The sequence below is a fragment of the Mandrillus leucophaeus genome, unplaced genomic scaffold (genome assembly GCF_000951045.1).
Source record: "Mandrillus leucophaeus isolate KB7577 unplaced genomic scaffold, Mleu.le_1.0 Scaffold130, whole genome shotgun sequence".
Taxonomy (NCBI): Eukaryota; Metazoa; Chordata; class Mammalia; order Primates; family Cercopithecidae; genus Mandrillus; species Mandrillus leucophaeus.
Genome location: NW_012101255.1, coordinates 2,045,616 through 2,069,027, shown reverse-complemented (window position 1 = coordinate 2,069,027; position 23,412 = coordinate 2,045,616). Strand labels below are relative to the sequence as shown.

Below are 23,412 nucleotides of genomic sequence, written 5' to 3'. Positions count from 1 at the left end.
AATTATGAGATAATGACTTTATCTACCTTTTGGCTTCTATGAGTTGAGAATTCTCACTCCTTCTCTGCCTCATCCTTCCCACTTTACAGTTACTTTCCTTGGTTTCTCAAGAATTCTGCCATGTGTGGGAACTGCACTCCCTTCAACCCTGCTCTTTCTTGAAAGTTATTGGGAAGATCTTATCCTATTTATTTATAAAAGTAATTACATTTTAACTTTTGATGAAAAGCTTTTGTATTCTGAGCTCACCTATTCTATCCAAAGCTACTATTTTCTTTTATTCTTTGTGGTATATCATTTATGGCTATATTGTAGCATCTTGTTTTTTAAAAAATATTTTAGAACTTAGTGTTTGTGATTGCTAGTTTAGGAAGTTCTTCATTTTGTGAATGTGATTTTAAGATATCTCTACCATGCCTCTTCACCAAGTTGTTGATACAATAGATTATTTTATTCTACAGATCAGGCACTCTGCTTTGAGTGGAATATTATAATGGAATGAAGTGTTTGTATTTATGGATGACAGATTTGCTTTTGGAATTTATCTTGAAAGATCTTTCCTAAAAATTGTATACTTTAGGTGTACCCACATTAAGTAGAGATTGAAAATGTCATTAGAGGCAAAATACATAGGTTACCCCACAAAACATACCTCGCTATTTAGCAAAGGTAGCTTAGATGCAGTTATTTACAAGATTATAGTCTACTTGTGACTGTGTAATGTACTTAGTAGAGGTAATACAGATTTGATGACATCCTTAGTAGTAATGATTATTTAATTCCTTTATTTGAGAGAATGATGATCAGGCATCAAGAGTACTTACTTTCTAAAGGTGATTCTTACATGCTACAGTTACACATTTTACTTAACCATTATCAATAGTACATAGCTAAAGGATTTTGTCAATAGCTTTAAAACTTTGCATTTGGCTATTCCATGATCTGCTATTGTCATGATCATTCACTACCGAACCCAGTAGCACCACAATTTTCAGGCCCTACATACATGTTTTGGGAGAGTAACTGGAGAGAGCTTGAGCTTTCATTTCAATAAATTTATATTGTCTTTGGATAATAAAAAGATCAATGAGAATTGGCTTCCCTTTTGCTTCTCTAATACATAAAATAAACCAAATGGGCTTTATTTTATCAAACATTTATTGATTGCACAATGAAACAATCTCTCCTTTCAAAAATATACATCGGTTATTAAAAGAGTAGATACAAAGGTGAAGGAATAATTACAATGCAGTGTGATAAGTTTATTAATATAGGTGTGACAGCATACAGAGGAGGGGGTGATTGGGTTTGAGGTGATGGTGGGATGTTGGCCAGGTAGTATTTTTTGATGGCAACATAGGGTTTCACAGATGGGTAAGAGTCTTCCAGGTGTACCAGAGGGAAATATACATGTGTAGTCCCAGAATGGAGCGTGGCATTTTCTGAAACTTAGAAATGTATACAAGAGTATAAAGTTCAAGAGATGGGTAAGTAGCTAGGAGGTAAGGCCAGAAAGGTAGGCAAGTTCTGGGGTCGTTGAGGCCATGGAAGAAAACGTGGGCTTCACCTTATGATGTTCGTGTTGGAGCTCATGGCACATTTACAGAGCTTAACTACTCCTTCCTGTATTTTTTCTAGAAGATGTAGACTCTTATCCATCATTTCAGAAAGCTGCGTTTTATTTTTTGAATCACAAAAGGATGCAAGAAAAAGTACCAAGGTAAATAAGTACAAACAGGTCACCATCCTTTGAAAAAGCTCCCAATATGGATGTTACTGATTATGGGTCGGCAATTCCATCTTTGTGTGGATCGAGAACAGCAATTCTATTTAAACATCTGTAGACCATGAACTGGAGGGCGTATTGTGGGAGATACCAAGAAAACCTGGCATGTCTGTCTCTCAAGAAGCTTTAACATTTTTAGGGGATACAGTCAAGAATATAGCTAACTAGAAAAGGGGGATCTGCACTGAGAACCCTATGACACACCCAAACAGTAGAAGTAATTATTTTTAACCAGGAGGGTGGGGCAGGGGCATAGGGGTTGTGGCAATGCCAGGAAGGCATTGCTGAGTGGTGGCATGTTTAACCATCATTAGAGTATTTGCTGGACAAAAGGAGAATTCCAAAGAGTAGTTAACACAGCATTCTTACACTTGAATTGTACACTCTTAAGGTGTAAGCAAAGAGGCTTAATAATGGTGCTTGTGCCTCCTATGGTATATTATTGTAATGTGAAAGAGGCTGTTTGTAATTGTAAGGAGAAAATCATTTACCCAGGATTTTGGAGGTCTTGCTGACCCACTTCAGTTCCTCAGACTCTTTAAATCTGCATCCCTTTCAACCCCTGGCTGCAGTTTTCAACAAAGGACTTCAGGAGTTTGGCTTTTTTTTTTTTTTTTTTTTTTCCCAGCACATATCTACATTTACGGGGCACAAAAGCAGTAGTGTTGTGTGAATTGTGGAAAAGAATGTGAGAAGGTGTTTGGAGGGGAGGTTTGTAGGGATGTACATTCTCCTTAATCTTTTCCAAAGTGTTAAAGTGAAATGCTCTTGAAATAATGACCTCTAGTGGCCATTTGTGTCCTGTTGCATTCTCTTAGTAATGGTTCATTCAGCTTATGAATAGATGTATGTGGAGTTAAAATTTATGTAATGTTTTCTGTACACTAGGATAACGTAAGAGAGCATTTATTCCAATCTTTTCTTATTCATTAAATTTGATTTCTACATTATCTACTGAAGTCTCATCAATAAATAGAGGTTAACCTTATGTACAATTGTCAACCTAAGGTTATATTGTCTGTCTGACTGCTATGATTTTCTTGGCTTGATGCTATGGTCTTTCTCCCTCGCATACATGGTAGCTTTTCTGTGAATTTTTTACATAAGAATATGTATATTAAGGGATCCATACAAATGTTAGTTGCTGCCAAAAAGAGAGTTGTTTCTTTAGCAATAAATAGTTGATTTTGCAGTCTACAGTCAGTCTTATTGTTGGTTTGACTATAAGTATATGGAACTCTGGTAAAATGAAATGGAGCAAAACACACAAAGAAGACAGCCACGACAACAAATACTTTGCCTTCCAGCTTTTTGTTGTTTTTTCTGTCCTTACTTTTGGACTTTCTGTAAGAATCGTATACTTTTTTTGCAATAACCACATAAAACACAAGCATTAGGACAAAAACAGTCCAGAAAATAAACTGGGATATGTTATTTACTATTTGATGCCATTTCAGCCCCAGAGGCCCCTTTAAGGAAGCACACTTTTTCACAGACGATGGTGTTGCTTCCTTGTTGCTCAAGATCATATTTGGCAGGGAGATGAAGAAAAAAAAGGACCAGATGAAGACTGAGACCGTTTTTGCAAAAACCGTTTTTTTTAGGAAAATATTTCTCAAAGGTCTGATGATCTTGAGGAATCTGTCAAAGGCTATGAGACCTAACAGCACGATGCCCACATACATGGTCTCATAAAATATCACCGAAGAGAGACGACACACAAAAGCTCTGAGCTGCCAGGGTGCCAGGTGTGAGTCAGAGAGGATTTTGAAAGGAAGCGTGAGTGTCATTATCAAGTCGGCCACCAAAGTGTTTTTGAGGTAGATGATGAAGGTGGAGGAGCTGGGGATGTGAACGAACACCCACAGAGCCAAAGTGTTCAGCAGGATGCCAGTGAAGAAAACCACTGTATAGAGGGCTGGGAATACCAGCTGTACTATCCGAGTGTCTCTGGGGCACCGCTCAGATCTGTTAAAACCTTGCATCACTGTGGTGTTCATTGCTTCCAACGTCACCTGTTACCAATAAACATATATACAAACAAAAGAAGACAAAAATCCCTTCATGATTTTCAAATGCTATTTTTTAAAAACAGACTTTAGGTTTATAGCATATTAACATCCTGCATTTATCCAACACTTTCAATAGATGTATTGAGAAGGAAAATACTGTTTTCTGGCTAGAATTTTTAAAGCATAGAATACATTTTTGGTACTTTTAACAGTATCATTACTTTCACATCCTTGTGAAATCCAAATAACAGGTTCTACCTCATTCACAGGTACTACTGTTAGCCATAAAACAAAACACTGTTTAAGAGATAATAGTACATCATTAATTATTACTAATACATCAGATTGCTGTAAATTATGTAATTTCTTATGCTCATAAACTATGGTTTGTAGAATATTAACTTTAAAGCACTTTTTTCCCTTAAGCATATTCTGCCTTTTATATAAGCAAGCACATTCATAATAAAAATTGAAATTCACCTTTGGGAGGATACTCAGTTCTCTGTGTCTTCTTCTTGCGGCAGTCATTAGTTCAGCTTACAAAAGAGCATGTGAAGCAAATGTTCTGCTTTCTTATAGTGGATTTCCTTCCTTATTTTTACTTATGTAATGTGACCCATGAGAACCTCTTCATATTCAGACCTTTGGGCCATTTGCTAATACTCTCTTTTAGTTCAAATTTTCATACTGTTAATCTGTGACTTGAATAAAGAAGCTTATTTGCAATTATCTTTAAATTTCCTCATCATAACTTTCTTGAAGTTTATCTTCTTGATCTGCATGTTCAGTGAACTTTTTGAGTGCCTCTTGTATATAGTGGGAAGTAGAAACATGAAGAAAACAGTCCCAAATTACAATCAAGTAGGAGAATAAGACCACCTAAAATTGGACAGAATAATCTTCTGTATCCTTGTAAACTGGATTTTCAAGTAGTTTGTGTTCAGGAGGACAGTACATTTATTTTTGTAGATATTTGTCTTAATCTTCTGGTTTTGAGATCTCTGAGAGTTAACATGACGTTTTCTAAGAGGTGAAGACTATTAGAGCCAGATTTTTGAAGTTAGAATCCCAGTTCACCAGTTAACTGTGATTAGATTATAGACAAATGATTCAACAGCTCTGAGTCTCAATTTCCTCATCTGTGTAATGGGTTTGAAAATAGCATCTACCTCACTGTGTTATTAAGAATGAATTGATTGCTTGGAATAGTGCTTGACATGTAGGAGGCACTTTTAGTGACTTTTAGTCCCATTGCCATGGGAGTGAATTGCAAACCCGGTTAGAGATATTATACTCTTTCACTTAGTAGAGGGCCATTTTTGGAAATCTTTTCTGTACTTTGTATATTATGAGTGCAGAGGGCTTCAGGAATTTCATCAATCAACATTGGGCCAACATCTGTCCATTTTTTCCTTTAACTCTCTTCAAGTTTGGAAAGATGTATTGGTGCTTTTGCATAGAGAAAGTTGTCCTTGACCGAAATCTACTTGCCAGGTAGGCATAGGAAAAGCAGAAATTAGGAGATCTTATGGAGGATGTGGAGTTCTCCGTGGTGAGTTTCATTTCATGTTTCTTGCCACAAGTGTTACGATGGAGTTAGACGAGACTGTAGTGTTGGTTGATCACAAAGTTTTGGGTGGCTTGGCTTTGGATTCTGAGAATAAAAACTTAATATACCCCTGGACATTTTAAAATATGGGCAATACAATGTCCAATAGTTTTGATTAGACTGCCCAATAATGGCACAGTTTGAAAAATTTCTCTTTGACTGAAATAAATTAATCCATGGGAGTATAGATTCAAGATTTCACTAATGTAACGGAACATACATGTATGTCTTAAACATAAATGTATATCTTTTTGTTTGCTTCAGTAGAGGTAAAAAAAAAATCCTTTATTTCTTAAGTAGAGAAATTTAACCTGCAAAATTAATTGTAAATTTTCCTGTAGCCCCAGATCCGTAATCTAAAGGAAGATCTGGAATCGTTTTTCTGTAAACAAGAGAAATTCTCTGCAGGATAATTTCATAATCTGAACACTGGAAATCACTTCTTGGTCAAATTTCAAAACGCTGAAGTGTGGGAAACTTTGCAAAGAGGAACTGACTTATGGTGCCTGTTTCTAGAGTTATGGAAATAGATTATCTTAAATGTGCTAGATGTCAAAGTGTTTGACCACAGTAAATATCCAATAGATCATTCGTTTCTATATGTTTGTGCTTCTTATGTATTAGCTGATTTTTCCTTAGTTTGCAGGAGTACCGTTGCCTGCTGGGGAGACCTTTTGCCCTTGAGGGCACAGCTGAGAACTGCTCAGCAGAATGGCTAGACGCCAGAGTGCCTGGGCTCAATTCTTTTTTCCAGTTCTTTCTTTTCTTGTGACCTTAGGTAAGCTGCTTATGCTCACTGTGAAATGGTTGCCTTATCTTTACAATAAAATAAGTAATAATATTTGCTTTACACTGTTGTTAAAAGAATAAAATCAGTGAACATTCACTAGTGATTAGAATAATGTCTGTCATGTGGTAGGTATCATGTAAGTTTCTTGTTAAATGAAATTGAAAGACAATTGGAATGTTGTGCATATGTATGGTGATGTCTCACGAAATGAGAGAAGGATCAAAGAAGATAGAGTGAAAGATCCCAGAAGCTAGAAGACTATCAAATGGGTATAAACTAAACATTTAAGATCCTATAGGGCTCTAAGGATATGTAGTTAAAAATCAGTAAAGTCTCACTAGCTATACTGTTTTAAGTGATTATATTATCTTATTTAATCCTTAACAATCCCCAGAGATTGGTCCCATTTTTAGAGAAGAGAAAAAAGGAATGCAGAAGTTAAGCCGTTTTCCCCGAATCATGCAACCCAAACCTGCTGTAAAGTCACATGGTGGGTCTGATTCCAGAGCCCATGCTTGGAACCTGCCTCACTCCCTGCCTCCGAGTAAGCCATAGATAGGGTGACAATGGAATTGTTTGCCAGATTCTGGAGTTCTTGAGCTGGAAGTTCCTGATGTGTGAGAAGGAAACAATCAGCCACAAAGTTTAATGGACTTGTGAAACTTTCTGCCAACGTAAATTGAGTGAAAGCAGTGTGATCAGAAGGGATACAAAGAAGATAAAATGAAAAGTCCAGAAATCAGTCTTTAGCCAGATAGGAATAAACTACTATTTCCATTTGTAGTCTCATTTGGGATTTCTCAGTGGGATCAAAATAGACAGTCCAAGGCCCATTACCATATAAATAATATGTGAAAAGATGAGGAAGTATTTGCTTTCATTTGGGATGAAAATTGAAGTAGGAACTCCTATACTTCTATACTCTTAGAAAAGACTTTTACTTCCCATCAAAGTATCCCACAGTACTTTGTCAGATTATGTGAAATTGTTTTAAAAATTCCATACAAGACTAACTAAAAGTGGTAAACTAAAAGTGGTAATAATAAGCTGAAATAAGTTACACTTTTTATTAATGTAGCAATCTATTTTTCTGAATAAGAACAATAGTAGAAAATATCTACATGTAACTAGAGATAGACAATAAATTCACTGCTATTTGAAACATTTAATATTTCACATTTTTATTATAAAAGGAAATTATATGTTTAAAAATTGAAATACAAACATATGTAATAGAAAGTGAAAATTAGTACCCCTTACATATACATGCCATTATACTTGTACAAATATATTTACATTTATTTACATATTGGATTTTTCTTTCATTCCGTGTTAGTACATGTAGACTGACCTGATTTTTTTTTAACTTAGGCTCAGGGGTACACGTGCAGGTTTGTTACATAGGTAAATGTGTTTTGTGGGGGTTTGGTGTACAGATTATTTTGTCACCCAGGTAATAAGCATAGTACCGGCTAGGTAATTTTTCAGTCCTTACCCTCCTCCCACCACCCTCAATGTAGGTCCTGGTGTTTGTTGTTTCCTTCTTTGTGTCCATATAAATTCAGTGTTTAGCTCCCACTTATAAGTGACAACATGTGGTATTTGGTTTCCTGTTCCTATGTTAGTTTGCTTAGAATAATGGCCTCCAGCTTCATCCATGTTGTTGCAAAGGACATGATCTCTTTCTTTTGTATGGCTGCATAGTATTCCATGGTGTATATGTACCGCATTTTCTTTATCCAGTCTACCAATGATGAGAATTTAGGTTGATTCCATGTCTTTGCTTTTGTGAATAGTGCTGTGTTGAACATACACTTGCATGTGTCTGTATGATAGAATGATGCCTATTCCTTTATGTATATACCCAATCATGGGATTGCTGGGTCAAATGGTAATTCTGTTTTAAGTCCTTTGAGAAAAGCCAAACTGCTTTCCACAGTGGCTGAACTAATTTACTTTCCCACCAGTAGTATATAAGCGTTCCCTTCTCTCCACAACCTCACTAGTATCTGTTATTTTTTGACTTTTAAATAATAGCCATTCTAACTGGTGTGAGATGGTGTCTCATTGTGGTTTTGTTCTGCATATCTCTAATGACATGCCAATCAAATTTAAAGTCAGTTATGCTACATACATTTAACATAGTTAAGCTGCAACTGATGGGCATGTAGTTTGTTACAATAATAGTTTTTCTCTATTAAAAACAATGCTATAGAGCGTGTATGTGTCCATATATTTTTGAGCATTTTTTCTAACATATTTGTAGGAAGTTTCCTAGAAGAAGGATTATTGACTCAGTCCTTCTAGGAAAAAGTTATTTGTCAAAGTATTAAATGATATTTTCAAATAGTTTTCCAGAAAGATTGTACCAATTTATAGTTCCATTAGGAGTGGGATTCTTTGCCGGGCATGGTGGCTCACGCCTGTAATCCTAGCACCTGTCTCTTATACACATCTAGATGTGTATAAGAGACAGGCTGAGAACTGCTCAGCAGAATGGCTAGACGCCAGAGTGCCTGGGCTCAATTCTTTTTTCCAGTTCTTTCTTTTCTTGTGACCTTAGGTAAGCTGCTTATGCTCACTGTGAAATGGTTGCCTTATCTTTACAATAAAATAAGTAATAATATTTGCTTTACACTGTTGTTAAAAGAATAAAATCAGTGAACATTCACTAGTGATTAGAATAATGTCTGTCATGTGGTAGGTATCATGTAAGTTTCTTGTTAAATGAAATTGAAAGACAATTGGAATGTTGTGCATATGTATGGTGATGTCTCACGAAATGAGAGAAGGATCAAAGAAGATAGAGTGAAAGATCCCAGAAGCTAGAAGACTATCAAATGGGTATAAACTAAACATTTAAGATCCTATAGGGCTCTAAGGATATGTAGTTAAAAATCAGTAAAGTCTCACTAGCTATACTGTTTTAAGTGATTATATTATCTTATTTAATCCTTAACAATCCCCAGAGATTGGTCCCATTTTTAGAGAAGAGAAAAAAGGAATGCAGAAGTTAAGCCGTTTTCCCCGAATCATGCAACCCAAACCTGCTGTAAAGTCACATGGTGGGTCTGATTCCAGAGCCCATGCTTGGAACCTGCCTCACTCCCTGCCTCCGAGTAAGCCATAGATAGGGTGACAATGGAATTGTTTGCCAGATTCTGGAGTTCTTGAGCTGGAAGTTCCTGATGTGTGAGAAGGAAACAATCAGCCACAAAGTTTAATGGACTTGTGAAACTTTCTGCCAACGTAAATTGAGTGAAAGCAGTGTGATCAGAAGGGATACAAAGAAGATAAAATGAAAAGTCCAGAAATCAGTCTTTAGCCAGATAGGAATAAACTACTATTTCCATTTGTAGTCTCATTTGGGATTTCTCAGTGGGATCAAAATAGACAGTCCAAGGCCCATTACCATATAAATAATATGTGAAAAGATGAGGAAGTATTTGCTTTCATTTGGGATGAAAATTGAAGTAGGAACTCCTATACTTCTATACTCTTAGAAAAGACTTTTACTTCCCATCAAAGTATCCCACAGTACTTTGTCAGATTATGTGAAATTGTTTTAAAAATTCCATACAAGACTAACTAAAAGTGGTAAACTAAAAGTGGTAATAATAAGCTGAAATAAGTTACACTTTTTATTAATGTAGCAATCTATTTTTCTGAATAAGAACAATAGTAGAAAATATCTACATGTAACTAGAGATAGACAATAAATTCACTGCTATTTGAAACATTTAATATTTCACATTTTTATTATAAAAGGAAATTATATGTTTAAAAATTGAAATACAAACATATGTAATAGAAAGTGAAAATTAGTACCCCTTACATATACATGCCATTATACTTGTACAAATATATTTACATTTATTTACATATTGGATTTTTCTTTCATTCCGTGTTAGTACATGTAGACTGACCTGATTTTTTTTTAACTTAGGCTCAGGGGTACACGTGCAGGTTTGTTACATAGGTAAATGTGTTTTGTGGGGGTTTGGTGTACAGATTATTTTGTCACCCAGGTAATAAGCATAGTACCGGCTAGGTAATTTTTCAGTCCTTACCCTCCTCCCACCACCCTCAATGTAGGTCCTGGTGTTTGTTGTTTCCTTCTTTGTGTCCATATAAATTCAGTGTTTAGCTCCCACTTATAAGTGACAACATGTGGTATTTGGTTTCCTGTTCCTATGTTAGTTTGCTTAGAATAATGGCCTCCAGCTTCATCCATGTTGTTGCAAAGGACATGATCTCTTTCTTTTGTATGGCTGCATAGTATTCCATGGTGTATATGTACCGCATTTTCTTTATCCAGTCTACCAATGATGAGAATTTAGGTTGATTCCATGTCTTTGCTTTTGTGAATAGTGCTGTGTTGAACATACACTTGCATGTGTCTGTATGATAGAATGATGCCTATTCCTTTATGTATATACCCAATCATGGGATTGCTGGGTCAAATGGTAATTCTGTTTTAAGTCCTTTGAGAAAAGCCAAACTGCTTTCCACAGTGGCTGAACTAATTTACTTTCCCACCAGTAGTATATAAGCGTTCCCTTCTCTCCACAACCTCACTAGTATCTGTTATTTTTTGACTTTTAAATAATAGCCATTCTAACTGGTGTGAGATGGTGTCTCATTGTGGTTTTGTTCTGCATATCTCTAATGACATGCCAATCAAATTTAAAGTCAGTTATGCTACATACATTTAACATAGTTAAGCTGCAACTGATGGGCATGTAGTTTGTTACAATAATAGTTTTTCTCTATTAAAAACAATGCTATAGAGCGTGTATGTGTCCATATATTTTTGAGCATTTTTTCTAACATATTTGTAGGAAGTTTCCTAGAAGAAGGATTATTGACTCAGTCCTTCTAGGAAAAAGTTATTTGTCAAAGTATTAAATGATATTTTCAAATAGTTTTCCAGAAAGATTGTACCAATTTATAGTTCCATTAGGAGTGGGATTCTTTGCCGGGCATGGTGGCTCACGCCTGTAATCCTAGCACTTTGGGAGGCCAAGGCGGGTGGATCATGAAGGCAGGAGTTCAAGATCAGCCTGGCCAAGATGGTGAAACCCTGTCTCTACTAAAAATACAAAAATAAGCCAGGCATGGTGGCAGGTGCCTGTAATCCCAGCTACTGAGGAGGCTGAAGCAGAGAATTGCTTGAACCGGGAGGCAGAGGTTGCAGTGAGCTGAGATCACGCCACTGCACTCCAGCCTGGGTGACAGAATAAGACTCTGTCTCAAAAAAAGAAAAAAAATATTTTAAATTAATTTGAAACCTGTAAGTGAAAAATACATGTAATATAAATATAAATTTATTTCCTTATTGATGATATGTGTTTTTTCATATTTTTTGCCATTTGTATTTCTCCTGGAAATTGCCTTTTCATGCTCTTGCTCCATTTAAAAAAAAATCAGGTGATTTCTCACTGCCTATTGATTATTAAGTGTATTTCCACATCTTTAGTTCCCACTGGCAGTATTGTAATCACACCTTGAGTGTTGGCAGTGAATAGGGATCAGATGTTTTCAGTGAAAAAACGACTGAAACACCTAGGTACAAAAAGAGAGGTTTGTTTTTTTTTTTTCCCCAAAAGGCTTTTTTTTGCCTGTTTTTAAAGTACTGGTCCAGGGAGAAGCAGTCTTCTTTTAAAATTTTTATTTATTCATTTATTTATTTAGAGATGGAGTCTCACTCTGTTGCCCAGGCTGGAGTACAGTGGCTGGGTCTCGGCTCATTGCACCCTCCTGTGTTCAAGCAATTCTCCTACTTCAGCCTCCTGAGTAGCAGGGACTACAGGTGCCCACCACCATGCCTGGCTAACCTGAATTATTTTAGTAGAGACAGGGCTTCACCATGTTGGCCAGACTGGTCTCAAACTTCTGGCCTCAGGTGATCTGCCTGTCTCGGCCTCCCAAAGTGCTGGGATTACAAGTGTGAGCCTGTGCCAGGTTCCCCAGTCTTCTTTTGTTTATAGAACCAGTTAGAAAATACTTCGGGTTTGTGAGCCGTGCAGTCTACATCAAAGCAACTCAGCTCTGTCATAGCATGAAAGCAGCCATAGATAAAACCTGAATAGTTGTGTTACAATAAAACCTTATTTATGGACATTGAAATTTGAATTTCATATAAATTTCATTCAGCATGAAATTTTATTCATTTGATTTTTTTCCTCACAAACATTTGAAAAGGGGTACAAATGATATTATTTACATAAGTGTACAGTGTGTAATGGGCAAATCAGGGTAACTGGGATATCCATCACCTCAGGCATTCATTTCTTTCTGTTAGGAACCACTCTTTGAGTTACTTTGAAATATACAATATATTATTTTTAACTGTAATCACCCTGTTGTGCTATGGAACACTAGATATTATTCCTTCTCACTAACTGTATTTTTGTACTCATTTACCAGTCCCTATAACCCTCCTTCCCCATGACTCTCTGGTAACTGTCATTCTACTCCCATAAATGTGTACAGCTATCGTGTATCCATAATAATTAAAAACAAAAATGAAAACAAAACATTCCTAAATCCCAAGCTGTACAAAAATAGGCAGTGGGCTAGGATTTGGCCTGTGGGCTATAGTTTGCCAACACCTGCTTTAGACCTTTTCTGTAAGAAATCACTGAGAAAAACTGTCAATAACCAATACCTTTAGGACTTGTAAGCCACTGAGGCTATGGTCAAGACTACATTTTGTTGTCTCATCTTTTGAACTTTTCACGTCTGGACCTGAGTCTACAGAATTTGGCTTCATTTAAAAAAATAAAACTTACTGTGGGCCGGGCGTGGTGGCTCACACCTGTAATCCCAGCACTTTGGGAGGCTGAGGCGGGCGGATCACAAGGTCAGGAGATCGAGACCATCCTGGCTAACACTGTGAAACCCCATCTCTACTAAAAATACAAAAAAAAAAATTTAGCCAGGCATGGCGGCATGTGCCTGTAGTCCCAGCTACTTGGGAGGCTGAGGCAGGAGAATGGTGTGAACCCAGGAGGCGGAGCTTGCAGTGAGCCGAGATCGTGCCACTGCACTCCAGCCTGGGCGACAGAGCAAGACTCCATCTCCAAAAAAAAAAAAAAAAACAAAAAACTGTGAAATGTGGGGTTAATGTATATATTAATATGCCAAAAACTAGAGATAGTGGTGTGTTTTATGTATAATGAGCAATCCATAAATACTCTCACACTGTTTTTAATGGGTTTAGTTTGATGTAGGAGTATATGATGTCTAAGTTATCTGAATAAAGAAATCCCAGCAAAGTGTGATTTTAGAGTTTTATGTAAAATTTCTATGGCATATATACATACCCATGAAACATAAGTAATTCCAAATACTTTCAGTTATTTTTACTAAAATACCATATTACTATTAGCATTTGTTTATTTCCTTTCTTGTGGAAATTGTCATCTCAGTGACAAAGATTTTTGGGGTAGTTTGTGTCCACTCTGCAGTCTCCCAACATCTGACCTCCATGACACTGTGAAGTAGTCGATTTCAATCCATGCCTCTACCCCTGACTTGGATGGGTGGAGGGATAAGTCTGCCTTTCATTTCTGTTATATGCAAAAGAAGAAGGTTAGATTAGTTGATCTCTAGATTATCTTCTACCTCAAATATCCTGGTATTCCTATAGAACATATAAATTTATGCATATGATTTTAGAGTGAACTGTATTAGTCTACATAGCAGAAATTGTTAGTGCTGTTTATCCCAGCAGTATATAGGTTATATACTATATGAACTGTCCCTATATCTCCATTGACACTAAGTGCTCACTTTTAGTGGTGCCAGAGAAGGAAATGTGGCTGGTTGGAAATAAATACCACTTAGTAGTTAAATGAGTTCAGCTTCGTACTGAAATAGAACTCAGCAGAGGTTGTGGAGGGTTTCGATAAAAGTGATTATTATTAAAGTTCAGTGAACTTTATACAACAATACACCCTTTTATTTCTTCTGGCATTATATTTAGGTGTTGATATCTGTTCCTCCTTTGAGAGTCACCTCTGAGGATCATACAAAATTGAGATAAGTGATGTAAACTTCCACATGTGTTATATGTTTTGTTTATGTTAAAATAGGGAATATGTCTTGTGTAGAATTAGACTGCATGTCATAAGTCTGACCTGTTTTATCATTTACATTTGAACTTATTGAAATGAGATGTCATCTTTAGAAGAGACTTTGCACAATAACATGTAATAAAAGTGTTGGCATTAGTTCTTTCTTAACTGGATTTGATGTAGTTGTATATGGTAAGGTGTGCCATGGTATCTAATATCTTTCAACAAAGAATTTACACCAAAGAATGATTTAGAGTTTAATGTAAATTTTGTATTTTATACACACCAGTACAAACAAATAATTACAAATGGATCAATCACTTTCCTCTCAGTAGTTATGCTGTGCAACTTTGTAATCATATTTAATTAATTTTTTCACTAACGTAAAATGTTCATTAACCTAATTAGCAGGTATTTTCTAGAAGCTAGTTAATAAAGGTAAGTGTCAATGATGGTATTATTGAGGTTGTAAAAAATTAGTAAAACTAGTTTCTCTAGAATTAAGGAAATATTTCTATATTGTTTAGTGTTAGAATATCATAAAAGTAACTCTCCTTATTTTAATGACTTTGATATTTCTTCTCTTTATTGTAAAGGTCTTCTTCAAGTGTCTTCTTAATAAAAAAATTAAGTCCAATCAAATACAGTTTCAATTAGTTTAAATTTAACCCTTAGGTTTTTGCTCATAATTAAAAGTTAATAGTTATTATTCTTTGTGTATCCCACTTACTCAAATTTTTATAAGTATCCCAATAGGTCAGGATTTGGTTAGGGGCTAGGATATATATACATTTTAAGTGTCATTTTTGGTAAGAAGATTGTATCCAATTGATAATTCTTCCTTAGTTGATTATGAAGAAATAAAATCGTGAGCAATAATAATGTATTTTAAACATTATGGTAGATATTATATGATTACTCATTTGGGCAAAACTCTGCAAAACGTGAATTCTGTATAGTTTTGCATGCAGCATGCCAATTGGATGTCATTTGTTTTGATACTATACAGCTACAGGTTAGATTAGTTTTCTATATTTTAACATAGCTTTTCATACTGGAAAGGTAAATGAAAATTGCTTTTGTAAATCTTCTATTACTTGTTTTAAGAGTCATTGTTATTAACTCAGTTGCTTCTTCGTCAGTTACTATTTTTACGTAGCGCTTTGCTTTAATGAGTTCTGAACGCAAAGAGATTGACATATTTCCTCAGTTAATATGTTTACATTGGAGTCTCTTCATTTGGGTCACCACCATCCTGTTCTTTTTTCCTATTGTCCTGGGACTGAGATGTTGCAGAATTGGGGCACTTCAGCATACTTATCAAGGAATTTCTGAAGGACTTGCAAAGGAAAAAATAGATGAACGGATCCAGGCATGCATTTAAGGAAGTTAACCACAGAGTACTCTCTTTCACATAGAACAGAGTATTTTCAGCGGCGCAGTCAAAGACATCCCGGGTTTGGCTCAGGGTATAAGGAATTCGGGCAAAATGGAAAGGAACAAAACAAATAAAGAATACAGCAATGATAATGAAAACTTTGACGTTCACCTTTTTCCTGGGGACTTTACCTACACCCCTTGTTCTTACATATGACCGGTACAGTTCTTTTGTAATGAGTGTGTAACATACAATGACAATTAAGAAATTAATCCAGAAAATGACTTGACAGATGTAATTTACTATTTCATGCCAGACTAGGCCGAACTCTGATTTAAGGAAAGAGCATTTCTTCACATTCTTGTCTCTTGGCCGCCTGTTGGTCAGAATCATGTTAGGCAAAGAGAGTAAGAACATGAATGCCCAGATGACAACAGAGAGAATCTTAGCCCCCAAGAGATTTTTGGGGTTGGATGTTTTAAATGGCCTGGTGGTCTTCTGGTAGCGATCGATAGTTATCAGTCCCAGGAATGAAATACTGATATACATTGTGAAATAAAATATGACGGAGGTAACTTGACACACAAAAGTTCTCAGTGGTCCTGTTCCCAGTTTGGCATCACTAAGAATTTTGAATGGAAAAGTCAGAATCATGAGAAGATCGGAAATGACTGTGTTCTTAAGAAAAATAATAAAGTTTGATTTACTCCGAATTTGAAAGAAAATCCTCATCGCCAGGCTATTTGTGATGAGTCCAACAAAAAACAGGACAGTGTAGAGCAGTGGGAAGAGGACCTGGGTGATTTTGTAGTCTCTGGTGCACAGACTGGTGTTCCCAGGCGCAGACGTGAGGTTGTCGATGGCTTGCATTTCTTGTTGGTTACCTAGAGAACAAGAGAGAGGATGGTTATTTTCAGCCTGAGGTAGTTACTGTTGCTGTTACCTCTGTGTGTAATTTTTTTGGACACAGCCTTCTCTGAAAGTTGAGGTTTCTCATCTTCATTGTAGTAGTTAGTAGGAACACAGAAAACTGAATCCCAAAATATTTCATTGCAGCAAATACTGCATCTCTGCTGAAGAGAAATGATGTGAAGTATAATATGTGAAGTTATAGATGCTTAGTATTTTTTTATTTGTTGAATATTTCCCTCTTAAAGCACATTTTGACTCAGAGCTCACTCATATTTATATGCAAAAGCTAGAAGAGAAATAATGGGGCTGTGCTTTACTCTTCTCTAGCTTCCCCTCCATGCCTTTTAGCTTTTTGGTTTCTATTCACAGTCTTTTTTCCCCCACCATCCTTATTTCTGAGCTTCTTTTCCTGTAGTACCGTCAAAACATTTGAGAGAGAAATGATGGATAATTGCCCATTAGAATCCTAAAGTAATAAAAAGGGGGAAGAAATTGGTATAAACTACTCTTGGGAAACTTATTAAATAAATAAAATACTGAATCAGTAAAAAAAAAAAAAAAAAAAAAAGCTGAACCTTTTTTCTTTATATTTGGAAGATATTCCTGCCTCTGTGTTGCCCAGTCACTCATTCAAAAATTAGCCTCACAGAGATTCATTATTCTGCTTCAAATATTTTAACCCGTGTATATCTTATTTCCAACTTTGCTCAGTGTTTTGAAGTTGCTGCATACATTTTCTTGAATATCATTCAGTGTACATTTTAAAACAGTAAAAAAAAAAATGAGAGACAGAAATGGCCTGTGTATATATGGTCATGAGTTGGCATTCCTCAAAACAGGGCATACTTTCCAGATTTGTGGAGTGTGTAATGGTAGCTAAAATAAGATATAGGTTATTACCACAATAGACAGCTGTAAAGAAAACTAACAAGTGATTTGAATATGCTATGTGGCATCTACATCTTAGAAATTTGAAATGATGTTTGTAATCTTTTTATTTCACCAGAGATAAGTGAAATTGATTCTACATAAAATATTCTTAGTCAGAGATATAATCAAAGTACAAATAACAAATTTAAAAAATAACTTTCATGTAAGATATATTTAGATAAATGAATGTAGCACTTAAATTTCCCAAAATGTCCGTGGAATTCCTTTCTATCCTTAACTATGGAAAGAAAATGATTAAGAATCATGTTGTCACAGTATGGCTTCAATTTTCAACATCTCCTCACCTATTTAGCACTTTAAAATAATACTAAACAAAACCTAATATTTTGTAATACAAGATCAATGATTTTAACCTTCCCTGCTACTGCTGTGTGGTCTTAGTTCATCCCTGACACTTTTGGAAATTTGACTTTGTGAATATACATTTTGCTTAATCTGTAAGTTATTTAACAAGTATTCTTGACATTGAGAATTTCAGCTCCCTTTATCTGTATTTAAATCTCATTTTATACTTGAGGCAAGGTAACTAAGACCATTTATATTTTATTTCTATGCTTTATATAATTTTTCTTAATGAAGAGGTTAATTAACAGTTGTCTCTGACATTAGTTAGACTTCTATTTTAATTTTTATTTTTATTCCAAATACATGCTTGCATTGATAGTTATTAAGGTTTACAATTTTAAGAGAAACTTGGACAAAAATATACACACATATCAGAGTGTAAATACATATATTTGTCAAGTATTTGTAGAAATAATATTACCTGATAACCGTTGATTCTGGAGGATTTGAATGTATCCAGTAAATAGTAGTTATTGCAACGTGCAGAGTGGCATCTGGTATTTTCCTTTTAATGTCTTAGTTTAGTTGCCAAACCTCTTTGTGATAGAGAATTTCCTGAGTTTTCGTCAGTAAAGTCTTGAGTGTTCTATAGAGAAATAGAAGGAGAGGAAGAGAGGGCTTTACAATCAGAGATTGTCTTCAGACACTGGACTCAAAGCTATGCAGACACTGAATTTCTCTCTCTCCTCTTTTAGGACTTCTGCTTTTATTTCCCAGGAAATGTGGGATGAGGATGGCTGAGAAGTCATCTTTTAAAAAGCAATTTAAAATCTTGTGGCTCTTTGCTGAAACCTGCTGTAGAGTTGATGGTTTATAACTTCGAGTTATGGTTATTTTCTCTGCAAACGATAAATCCAAGTTGAGATCAAACCTTCGCAGTCTGCTTCCTGGAGAAGATTTTAAGCTTGCTTTCTTGGGTGGTTAATTTATCTGAAATATATTGTGTACAACACTGGGTGATGTATTTTCTTCTAACAAGTAATTACGTTAACTCAAAATGCGTGCTGGTTAGAGATGTTAAGTGTCTGGCCCTTTGTTTTTTCCTTGGTTAATAATGTCATTATTTTAAACCTGTGTTTGATTAACTCCTTTGTAGGTGAAACAGCTTCCTTCTATTATAAATTAGCAGATTCCAAAATTACATTAGAAAAGTGATTGTATCCATTGCCAGGCTTCTTATTTACAGTGTCCTTTGTGCTCTTCTTGAATAGAATTTAAATATAAACAGTTTTTGTTTGTTTGTTTGTTTCTTTACCTAACTTTGAGTTTTTGGGAAAATATAACATTAAATTAAGGCATCCTTGTATCGCAATTATTTATAATTATTTAACTTTGAAACCAAAAGGGCAAAAAATATGTTAGGGGTGAGATTGAAAGGCAAAGTGTTTTGCTGCTTTAACTTTATGTAAATACTGCTTTGTGGAAACACGCACCCCTGGTATCTCAAACTGCAATGTCTTTCTGTTATCAGTGGAAATCATTTGTGTTGGTGCCTTTGCTGTGAACACATGTTTTGGTTATTTCTTCTGCATTTTGAGTGTTTGTCTATATCTTTACATGTTAAATATCTTCATTGGTTTTCAAAATGCAGAGGAGCAGCTCTGCATCACTTGGGAACTTGCTAGAAATGCACATTTGTGGGCACCAACCTAGCTGAGTGAATCAGAAACTCTGGGGTGCCCCACCCTGCATCTATATTTTAGTGAGCCTTCCATTGATGCTCAGTACACTCAAATGTGAGGACCACTGATTTAAATGGATATAAGAATTTTGTTGCCATTTAGAACTTGAAGCTATTAATATCAGTCATTTCAGGCATGTAATAATCCCCAAATGTTGGTCGTCTTAAAGGGATTAGTTTGGTATTAAACTCTCGGAAAGAGTTTTATTGTTATTTTTAAATATGACTTCTGTGGTAAACAAATCTCCACCTTCCTTATTTGTCAGAGACCCACAATTTTAAAAAGAGCTTTTATGCCGTATGTACTTCAAATAATAGTTGCCAATATTTAATTTCTTATACTGTCATGAATTAACTCACTTTATTATCTCAACTACTCTCTGAAGTCCACTTATCATCCTCATTCTCTGGATGAAGGGAACTGAGGAGCAGAGCGGTGAAGTTAGATGGAGACCCCATTCTGACCTGTGCTGTCTAGTTAGTCCTAGAATCTGTATTTGTGAATTTCTGTACCTGAGAATCTTCCCTATCATGCCCTCTCCTCAACTCCTCTCCCACTAAGAGGCCCAGGAGTGAGAGGTGAATCTCATGTATGGGATGGCTGTACATCTTTCAGTAAAATAAGCACCATACTTGCCTTTACAACAAATTGTAAATGCTGAAGGATGTTTTTGATGCTTTTTCTAAGACCGTCAGATGAAACAAGGCTTATACAAGAAAATGATGATTATTTTTAACAAATCAATCTGCCATATTAAAGGAAAACTAATTTAGGTTACTTATACTACCTTATTGAGAACTTATATTTCTAAACTTCTAGAAGGGCTAACAGTAGGGATTTGAGGGCTAAAAGAAGGGCTTCAGTTCTTGATCTAAATTAACTTTATCTTTCCTCTGATTTCTAACTCACAACCACATACCTATTTATGAACCACCTCTGATAACATTTTTTCATTGGAGGAAGGCTGCCAGTTAGACCACTTAATGCTGAAAGTGACACAAATCTTTAAGTGAAAAGTAACTCAGTAACAGAAATACATATTCATATGAATAGAAGCAGAGCAAGTTATATATACTTTAATCTCGTTAGTAAATAACATCAACACATACAGTTTGTAGTTATTTGTATTAGTGTTGGGAACAGAGCTAATTTTGGTTGATTTGGTTATTTTGTATGATTGAGATGAGTTAGAAAAATGAACAGAGTTTTTACTTTTAAGTAGCTTAATTGGTTTTTATTTTACCAAGTCTACTAAAGGTAGTCTGCTTGTCTGAAAATGTTTGCTTCAAATGGGATTACTCTGAAACCTGTAGTCTTTTGGAACTGGGCAGGAGGATAGAAATATAATTATGACATTTGATTAGCTCTTAGGCTGTTTTAGTTCTAGTGGTCTCTGGTTCTAAATGTGGTCATTTTGACATTGATGAATATTTTGTTTGAGGGCGTGTGTTTTAAAGCAGTGCACAGTCATGTCTGCTAGCTTGGCTTTATTCATTGGAATACAGAAATTTAGGTTAGACATCAACAGGTTCCAAAAATAACGAGTCTTGGGCATTGAAATATTTTGCAAAAAAGAATGCTGTCTTGTGACCTAGTTATCTGACATCCCAGTCTTAAGTGTTTTGCTTGTAAATAGAGGACCAGTATATATAAATATCAGTCATACTGTGGACTGTAAGCTGTGTAGAATAAAGATTTCATATACAAATCTAGTTAAATCAGCCTCCTATTTTCTTGATTTACAGAAAATATACTCCACTTTGTGTATAGTTACTAATGATAAAAGAAAAAAAAAACCTTTCAATATCTTCATTCCTGTAACAGTTTCCTCATCCATGTGCACATCCATTCTTCCTCCCAGACTCGAGGCTTATTCCTGATGAAACATTTATATGAACTTGTTTTATTCCAAACAAAATAGTATGGTATATTGAAAGATTCAGCTGAAAGAAATAGTGTTTTAAGGCATCTTTTAAGAGTTATTTAATAAGCTAAAAATGTTAACTAAATGCATTTATTGTTTCTGAAGACTGGTTTTTACTGCTTTTCTTAGAGATGTGATAGGTTGCTGTGTGCAGTTGACTTCCAGATATATACTGGATTTGCATTTGAAGTACAGCGTACAAAATTAGGGAGTACTGGGAAGTATGAAGTGCCATATTTTGTTTTATCAGAAGGAATTACATCTACTTCATCTGTTTTTTATTAGTGTTTGGAAGAAAGAAAGCTTATTCTGAGTGAGATCTTTTTCATTTTTCTTTAAGGACATTAGTAATTTTAAAATTCTATGATAATTGAATCGTTGTTGAAATCTCAGAAAATGTGAATAAGGTGAAAGGAGAATACACAGCTCTGATCATCTTACCATCATTATCACATCTTTGTCAACACACACACATTTTGGCAAAATTTCTAATCAGTTATTTTAAAGAAATAAAGATGAATTAGAGCAGACCTCAATTCCGTTAACTCCATTTCTTCTTTCTAAGGACATTTGACTCAAGAGACATGTTTTAATTAATGTAGTACAACAAGCCTGCCAGGGTTTTGGGCATGCATGCTTCTAGTTTCTTTATCTATTAAGTCTCTGTGAGTGTAAGATAATATCTGGAGAAAGAAAGTAATTGATCTAAAGGATGAGGTTTTTAGAACTTAGTTTATAGGGGAGATGACACATTCAATTCAATAGCAGCAGGTGGACTAGGGTAAAAGAGGTAGCCTGACATCTCCTGTAATGGACTCTCCAGTTGATGCTTTTCCTTGTCCAACAACTGTATCCTTGGGGGAATAAACAAGTGAGTAAGTTTTGGGTGCTTATCTCAGATTATTAATATTATTTACAACTGTGCAACTTGAGGGTGTTTAAACACCAAGTTGAAAGCAGAAATCATTGATACTTTTGAAAATATTTGGTATATTTTCTTAGGTTGACTTTATTCTCATTTGTTATAAATTGCTATTTGAAGGCTTCTACGTTTTCTTTCTTTTTTCTTTTTTTTTGAGATGGAGTTTTGCTCTTGTCATCCAGGCTGGAGTGCAATGGCACGATCTTGGCTCACTGCAACCTCTGCCTCCCGGGTTCAAGCGATTTTCCTGCCTCAGCTTCCCGAGTAGCTAAAATTACAGGCACCTGCCACTATGCCTGGCTAGTTTTTGTATTTTTAGTAGAGATGGAGTTTTACCATGTTGACCAGGCTGGTCTCGAACTCCTGACCTCAGGTGATCCTCCTGCTTCGGCTTCCCAAAGTGCTAGGATTACAGGTGTGAGCCACCGTGCCAGCCTGCATTTTCTACTTGTATAAAAAACTGATGTAAACAAATCTTGTAGGCTCTTGAAAAATAGTAGCTTCTAAAATGCCTCTGCCTGTCCTATTTGAAGACTACTATAGTAACACCTATCATGAGTTCCCTGAAAATATTAATGCTAAGAAGGGGATACTGTCTTTGCACCCCATATAGAGACTGAGCAGTGATTGTTTTCCAGTTCACTGCCTGCTGCTTTTGCTTTTCAATTTTATCCCCACGTTCTCAACTCATGACTTTGTTCCTTGACCCAACTCCCTGAGCATATCAAGGCCAAGGAATGATTTGAGCTTCTTAAGTGTCATCTTCACCTCAAAATGTCTTTTTATTTTCACTAATTTTCCTTTTTTCTGATGGTCAGGTAGAAAGATGTTCCTTTCTTTCTTTCCATATTAATTCAGCTAAGAGGCCATTGTCTCTTATATCCTTTATCATCAGTTATCTGTTCCCCAATCTCGATTTCTGCTATGGAAATTTGTTTATTTGAAAGATAGGTCTGAAACAAGAGTTTGTTGATGATCTTCATAACGCTTTCTTTCCTCTCAAGCTGCTGTTCTTCATGC

At 35.6% G+C, this 23,412-nt stretch overlaps 3 protein-coding genes across 3 annotated transcripts in view; 1 reads left to right on the top strand and 2 right to left on the bottom strand.

Annotated features, from left to right (window-relative positions):
• MED12L (mediator complex subunit 12-like) overlaps window positions 1-23,412 on the top strand; it is a 350,848-nt gene that overhangs the window by 229,992 nt on the left and 97,444 nt on the right. The gene's annotated exons all lie outside the window — the stretch shown is intronic.
• Window positions 2,557-4,347, bottom strand: P2RY13 (purinergic receptor P2Y, G-protein coupled, 13). The gene is made up of 2 exons (XM_011972752.1): window positions 4,279-4,347; window positions 2,557-3,801 (listed from the first exon to the last, which is right to left on the bottom strand). The coding sequence occupies exons 1-2, from the start codon at window positions 4,324-4,326 to the stop codon at window positions 2,785-2,787; spliced, it is 1,065 nt and encodes a 354-aa protein (XP_011828142.1). The 5' UTR covers window positions 4,327-4,347; the 3' UTR covers window positions 2,557-2,784.
• P2RY12 (purinergic receptor P2Y, G-protein coupled, 12) overlaps window positions 14,523-23,412 on the bottom strand; it is a 46,045-nt gene continuing 37,155 nt past the window's right edge. Inside the window, exons 2-3 of the mRNA XM_011972753.1 lie at window positions 18,286-18,450; window positions 14,523-16,540 (exon numbers count right to left, since the gene is read on the bottom strand). Of these exons, the coding sequence (XP_011828143.1) occupies window positions 15,498-16,526 (1,029 nt within the window). The 5' untranslated portion in view covers window positions 16,527-16,540; window positions 18,286-18,450 and the 3' untranslated portion in view covers window positions 14,523-15,497. The remainder of the gene's footprint in view (window positions 16,541-18,285; window positions 18,451-23,412) is intronic.